The 7,335-nt window shown below is 48.4% G+C and overlaps 1 protein-coding gene across 1 annotated transcript; it reads right to left on the minus strand.

Moving 5' to 3' along the window:
* Window positions 1–650: 650 nt before the first annotated feature.
* On the minus strand, window positions 651–6,186 carry ING1 (inhibitor of growth family member 1). Its single transcript, XM_015421336.1, has 2 exons — window positions 5,684–6,186; window positions 651–2,422 (listed from the first exon to the last, which is right to left on the minus strand). The coding sequence occupies exons 1-2, from the start codon at window positions 5,823–5,825 to the stop codon at window positions 1,719–1,721; spliced, it is 846 nt and encodes a 281-aa protein (XP_015276822.1). The 5' UTR covers window positions 5,826–6,186; the 3' UTR covers window positions 651–1,718.
* Window positions 6,187–7,335: the final 1,149 nt, after the last annotated feature.

Consider the following 7,335-nt stretch of genomic DNA (forward strand, 5'->3'; position numbering starts at 1 on the left):
CAGAAGCAGAATTAAAAGAAATCCTGGCCAGGAATGTGGCGCAATTGCTCTTCCCCATTTAATATCGCAACTCCATGGCTACAAAACAGCTGGGACTTCAAGACAGCAACAATGCACTTCTTTTGGTAGTTCTGGGGTGGAGCAGTGGTTAAAAGTGTTGGACTAGGATCTGGGAGTTCAAATCCCCCACTTGTGCTGTGGAAGTTTGCTGGGTGACCTTGGGCCAGTCACACACTCTCCGCCTAACCTACCTCACAGGGTTGTTGTGAAGATAAAATGGGGAGAACCATATAAGCAGCTTTGGGTCCCTGTTGGGGAGAAAGGGGGAAATAAATAAAAATACTGGTATAGAAAAGAAAAACAACAGCATTTTCGTCAATAGTACTGAGACTGGAAGGGACAGAGAATGAATGGCAGTGGGGTGCTGTAAGAGGAGGAAAAAGAACAGTGGCAGGTGTAGGGATATGCGTTACTACCACCTCTGAAGAGAGAGATGGTAGAAGCCACAGGCAGGCTCACCAAGGCGAACGGACACCCACATGTTCCGTGTAAGCGACATGTGAACAAAGTTATCCAACTTCTTTAATTTATTCCTTAATATCACAGCTGTACAATTTTCATACATACATAAAGAAATGCATATTGGCTACACCATGGCATGTGGATGCATTTCCAATTATAATACAAGTTAAGTGCAACTCTACTTGAAAATGTACATTTTTTACAACTTATACAAAGTAAAGACTGCTACGCTATTATCTGAGGACAGTATAAAGGTTGATTTATGATAAGGTTCATTACTAAACCTCTTCCTGGTTAAATACAAAATATACTAAACCATTTTTAAAAAGGCCCTCATGGTACTTGGCCAGTATATAAAATATGCTGTGTAAAATTTAACCGTTTGCATCTTTAAAAATAAGCTTGTAACTGTGGTTAAACATTGGATATTAAGCTGCTAGACTGGCAGGTTGGTGTTATACCGCAACTTTCTTTTTGCTAATGCATTGATCATGACCAAACAAATCTAGCACCCTGGTCCCAAACACATCCCTTAGAAACAAGACTCATTAAAACCAATGGGCTTGAGTTCCCAGTAACATGTTGAAAATGGGGTGCAAGGCTGTAATCCTAATTCTTGGAAGCAACTATGACTGAAACAACAGGAATTTACTTCCAAATCAATGGTCATAATCCAACTCAGAGTTAAATGTGTCTGTGCTTAATCCCACTGAAATCCAATGAGTTTAAGAATGTTTCACTCTGTGTTAGATTGTAGCCAGTATATTTAGGATCAGTTTGCAAAGTACTATTTTATTCAAACTGAATGTTGAACAGTTTTCTAGAAAGGCAAATAGCATTCATCTCTGAGAAAAAACAGAATGCTATCCAAGACATGTTTACTATCTACATTTTGATGGGCAGTGTCTTACCAACTTGTGAAACCATATTTTTTTCCATAAAATGAGCCTGGGCATTACAATGTTAACTCATTACTTTAATATATGTTTTGGCTCACAGACTATTTTCCTGTTAACAGCTATATCAAGGGGGGAAAAAACCCCAAACATTTCTTATATTGCCATCCCTGTTACAAGAATGGTTTGATTTATAACCTCCTTTAAAAATATACATTTTACAGTCCTCACACCTCCACAAAAGATAATACAGAGAATAAATATATGCTTCCGCAGCTTTATTCTCCTTAGATTTAGAAACTACCTGTTGTAGGCCCTTTCTTTTTTAGACTTCTCTAGTGCCTTGTCCATTGTTTTCTCATTCTCTCCTCTACATTTGGGGCAGTACCACTTGCCCTTTGGCTTATGATTGAGTCCCACACACGAGAAGTGAAACCATTCAATTGGGCATTCATCATTATCACAGCCAATCATTTCTCCATAGGAGACCTGATTACACAAACAGTATGTCGGCTCGTTGGGGTCAATAGGGATATCTGCGGGGGACGCTTCTCTCTCTGCTTTGGCCTTGGATCTCTTCTTTTTCTTGGACGTTTTTGCCTTCTTCTCTTTTGGAGTTCCTGAAGTGATATCATCGTGATCGTGGTTATTAGAAGCATTCTCTCGATTTTCATTATTTCTTTGCCGTCTAGACCGCTTGTTGTTAGGTTTCTCTGCCTGAGTGATTGTCTCATTCTTTGACTTGTCTTGGTTTGTTTTGCCACTGTTCCCAGTCGTGTCATTAATCTCTTGGCAGGTTTCAAACAGTTCTACGTGACTGTCAACTTGCCTAGTTCTATTCTCAACAAGTTCTACCATCTGACTGACGATCTGGATTTTTTCATCTCCTAGTTCCTGGCTCCGGATCAATGCTCTCTGTATGCAGTGCAACAACCGCCTCTTCTGTACCGTGTCAGTCTCTCGTTTGAATTTTTCGTAATAATCATCCAGTTCCTTTAAAATATCTGTGAAGAAAGAATAAGACTACATAATTTGCCAGCATAGTTTCTTCAGCTTTATCTAAGTATTGGTTGGGGGGAGGAGGGAAAGTGATGACATCTCCCCAACCTTTCCATAGTATAATTAACACTTATTCCAAGCAGATACTTTGAAGATGCATGGAAAAATGAGCTTACTTTGAAATGAATCATTTGTTTAAAAATAACAGTATATCTCCACATGAGATTAATTTGCAGTTAGCCTTAACTGAAGCGAGTGGCCTTCTCAGGAGAATGTGACTGAATCTGGACAGCCACATTTACTGATTCTCCCCCCCACCCCCAACATTTGAACAAGATTTATGAAAGGCTGTTTCCACACATTTTAGCTATGTTTGAATTTGGCTCCCCCACCCCCTGCGAGTGAAACTAAACAGGCTTTCAGTAACAGCTATAGAAATAATAATCAGATACCCAGAATGGCATCATTTAAAACCTGGGTTTGCTCAACCCATAACACATGAATATTCCTAAAGTGGGAATGTATGTTCTGGTCTTTTTAACGTGCTAGTTTCATTAGCAAAACCTTTTAATTAAAAAAAAAAAAGAAAGAAGAAAAAAATTTAGAACGAAGTCTGAATCCAGTGGCACCTTTAAAGACCAACGAAGTTTTATTCAGAGAGCTTAGACTTTGAGTAAATCTTTGTTGGTCTTAAAGGTACCACTGGACTCAAACTTTGTTCTTAAACAGACGGCCGAGGGAAGAATCCCTCCCTCAGAAGACTGCTTGATGAGGAGGAGCCTATCAAGGTCAGGCGCGCGGTTGAAATGAAGCCACCCCAATCCCCGCCCCCTCTCGGCCCTTCCTCATAGCACCAAGAGACCCCTCTAAGGGGCGGAGCAAGAACACAGCGCGCGCGCTCCTGAGCGGGAAGGGGGGGGGAGAAATCTCTTTCCATGCCCCGCCCCTCTGCCCTTACCGGGCCCGAGTCTATTCAGGGACTGGAAGAGCGTTCAGATGGGGGATTTACAACGGTTAGGGTGCCGGTTCCAACCGGTGTACTTACGGGCGTTCACATGGCGAACATCTGCCTCCCGTCCCTAACCGTTGTAAATCCCTTTAAACCGTTGCACTCTGCTACTAGTTTAGCCGTCCAATCAGGATCTCTCCTCCGTCGCTCTAGAGCCCGCCTCGGAAGAAACCGACCACTCAGGCTAAGGAGCCACGCTAGTAGCCCTGCCCACACCCTCCAGAGCTCCTACACCAATCAGAAGGGAAAGCCCCAAGGTAGTCTCCGCCTATTTCGAAAGCGATTGTTCCGCTTAGGCTTTGAAGGGAGGAGCGAGGACCAGCCCCTGTCTTTCGCATCAATGCGTCAGTCACAGAGAGGCATCTTACGCTTCCTGCAACTATGGGAGCCAATCAGCCTCTGAGGAGCAGACGGGGCAGTTCGAACTATTACAAGAAACCCTCACGGTCCCCTCCACCGTCCAGTTTCATCAACGTCAGTGGGAGGCGGGCCTCTGCCGAGAATTCAGGGGAACTAATCAGAGAGCAGCAGGGCGGGGTGGTGGGTGGTCCCTGAGGGCACCTTCAGCCAATAAAGGAAGAGGGAGGCGGGGCGAACACAATAGGGTAATAACGGTACCCTATAAAAGCCGCTGTGACGGCGCTTTTCGCTCTTTCTAGCGCTGAGAGGTTGTGGCGCCTCCCTTTAGCGCAGTCGAGAGTGTGGAGAGCGGGTTGAAATGCCCGCCCTGTCCTTTAATAGTACTCTTCCCCCCCCTTCCAGTTCCTTGCCCCGGTCCCTGAGCCTACACTCCCCCCCCCCAGGCAAGTTGAGCCCCGGCGCTTCCCTTTTCTCACCAGTCGTCCCCACCGTGTCCGCCTCACGAGAGACGGGGGGAAACTCACACACCGTCGCCAGAGGAAAAGCTCTCAGATGGGTACTTGCTGCTCTTCCCCACCCCACACACGCAGCAAGAATCGGCCAGGTTTCCCCACCACACGAGCACATGCACCACACACGCCAGCGAGGGGAAGGAGAGCGAAATCCGTAACGGGCACCCCGGTGTCACCTCTACCGCCGGCCGTAGTACTCTTTCCTCCCCCCCCCTACCACCACCTCGCACAGATGACAAAACCTCCCCCCCGTCCCCCCCCCCCCCCCCCCCCCCCGGCACACACACTAACTAAAACCACCATTTCCTCCAACTGCAGAGTGAGCGGAGGGGAGAGACACAAGAGCTCTCTCGCTCGCTCTCCAAGAGCTGCAAAAATACTGTATGAGTTTCTGCGGAGAGGGAAAGGAGAGAGAGGAGGGAAGGAGGGGGGGGTTTCCACTCAGCAAGCTGCACATCCCCAGCCCACACAGTATTTATATAATCTATCTCCCACCCACCACCCCTTTCTTTTTTGCATCCCCCCCCTTCGACTAAAAGACTTGAGGGGAGGGAGGGAGACTTGCTTTTAAAAGCAAACCCCATTGAAGAAAAAAAAACCCATAAGGAGAGGGAACGAAGGCAACAAGCCCTGCCCACCCCCCTCTTCCCACTCTCGGTCTAATTCCTCCCTCCCTCCCTTCTCTCTCTTACTAGCACCCTCTCCTACTACAGCCATTGCGAATACTAGAAATTCCTCAATGTTGTGCTGTAATCGCTCTTCTCTTTCTCCACCTCCCCTTCTTCTTCTTCTTCCTCTCTCGTCTTCACCCCCAGCACTTTCCCATAGCGGCCAGAAAACATTTTCTCTCTCCCCCTCTCCCTCTTTCTCTCCAGCCACACACACACACACACACACACACACAGAAAAGAAACAGCCGCCTCGGTGCCCCATGCGTCCTGATTCCCTGCCCCTCCTCTCACCCTACTGCCGCTACCGCCGCTTTTTCTGCGCCCGGCTTTTCTTTACTTTTTTGAAAACCCTTAAAAAATTAACAGTGTAGGTCAGTCCTGTTGCTTCATAAAGAGAAGCCCCCCAAAGAAGACCTTTTGTTCCGCCCCAAGGAAAGGGGAGGGGGGGGGGAGCTACCGGCTGCAAAGCAAGCAACAGCCCCCCCACATTTCCCCTCTCTCTTCATATGCCTTCTCGCAACAAAATACACTGTTGTTGTTGTTGTTGTTGTTTTTTAAAGCTACCCTCCGCTTTGGGATGAAGCGTGGGGAAACCGGGGAGAGGGGAAGGAAGCGGGACCCCGACGAGAGATCATCATCTCTGCAGGGGAAATAAAAAGGACTAGGTCAGCCTTCAACACACTCTTCACACATAAAAGGAGCCAGGCAGTTTACCTTGATATTTGGCGTCGATTTCCCTCATCAGGGAGACATTTCTCTGCAGATCGAAGGGCAGAGATTCGATGGAGTCCAGGTAATCCTCCACATAGTTCGCCAGATGAAGCGGCTCTCCGTTTGCAGGGTTCAACATTTTCATCCGCCCCAAATATAAATAAATATGCTGTCTATATCTTCCTTCTCCTCTCACCCCGAACGGGCGAGAGTTTTCCCTTTCAAACACAGCAGCCCCAAATGGCAGAGGCTCAATCCTCAAGCCGCCTTCTTCTCTCCGTCCCTCTCTTGTGCCTCGGATCCAACCGAAAAGACCACGGCGAAAAGGGGTAAAAAGCCACCTTTGGAGTCTTTTCTTCGGCGATCAGAAAGGCAAGGCAAGGCAAGGCAGGCGTTCACACACACCGTCCGCGAGTCTCTACAGCCAGCAGCCAGCAGCTGATTGAATGGCTGTCGTTGTCGGTAACTCACCGAGGAGGTGGTAGGAACAATCAGAGGGATTTGTGCGTGTGTGTGTACAAGGGAAAGGAGGGAGAAAAGAAAGGGGGGGGGAGAGAGAGAGCTCTTTAAAAACCCCGATCTTCCGAAGACAGGCAGACAAATAATAAATAAATAAATAAATAAGCAAAAACCCGGTCGCGGAGGAAACTGCCCGGCCGAAAAGGAGGCGAAGCTTCCCTCCGCGTACGCAGCTGCTCCTGTTCCGCCGGTGAAATTAATGCAGCCTTCCCTGTACGCCGCACTTGATCCAACGTGGAAAACCCAAATACCAGTTTCAAACACTTGGGAAACATTCAGCCCCGCCACCCAGTGCGCCTGCGCACCACTCCCATTGCCACCACCGACTCTCCCCCCCCCCTTCCCAGTCCAGCCGCCGCGACGCTTAATGTGCCTCTATCTGTCTATATAGTCATTCTTTCCAGCCCCCTCTTTCTTCCCCCAGCCTCGGAGGAGGAAGTGAGATTGCAAGGGGGGGCGAGCTTCACGGGTCTCGCTTTTGCTGCCGAAAGTGCACGGGGCGGGGGGGGGGAGCTTTTGTGTGCACAGCAAAACAATTCTGATGCGCCTGGGGGGCTGCTCCTTTCTTAATGCACAAAGAGAAGGTTGAAGGGTGCCCCACGTTGATTTAGGACATGAAGCGGGAAGTTGGGGCGGGCAGTGCTACAAAAACCCCAAAGTCACCGAGGCGGGTGTGTGTGTGTTTATAAAGGAGCGAAAGACTGAAGTTTGCGGGCAGGGTGTTTCGGCAAGCCTGTTCGAGCCGGCCTGTGTGTCGGTCTAGCGACAGGTCGGTTTGGAGAGGCTGCGCGAGAGTTACGTCGGGGCCTCGGGGCCTTTGCACTTCCTTAGCGAGAGCGACACAAACTTTGAGGAGTTGACTGCCACCCCTGCGGCAGACGGCCAAGGTCTCTTCTCTCCTCCTACCGTTTCAGCCTGAGCCTTCATTTTTGACACATGAAAGGACAAAAACACAACGGTGGAGAAACCCCTCGCCGTATGCGCACGCTAATGCACGCACCCCGCCACCTCTCCGTGCATCGAGGGTCCCCAGTCTCCAGAACTACTTTTGCTTTAACCGGGTGGGAGAATTTCTCCTTCCCTTTCTGAAACTAACCACCGGAGCAGAGCAACTGCATCAATAATTGTAATCCTGT

This window comes from Gekko japonicus, unplaced genomic scaffold (assembly GCF_001447785.1).
Source record: "Gekko japonicus isolate JY-2015 unplaced genomic scaffold, Gekko_japonicus_V1.1 scaffold553, whole genome shotgun sequence".
In the NCBI taxonomy this organism is placed as follows: domain Eukaryota; kingdom Metazoa; phylum Chordata; class Lepidosauria; order Squamata; family Gekkonidae; genus Gekko; species Gekko japonicus.

What these genes read in the sequence shown, in the direction of transcription:
- ING1 (XM_015421336.1), bottom strand. Translation starts at nt 5,825, where the DNA reads ATGAAAATGTTGAACCCTGCAAACGGAGAGCCGCTTCATCTGGCGAAC. An exon ending in AATCGACGCCAAATATCAAG is followed by an intron (nt 2,423 to 5,683) that starts GTAAACTGCCTG and finishes CTTTCTTCACAG; the next exon opens with ATATTTTAAAGGAACTGGAT.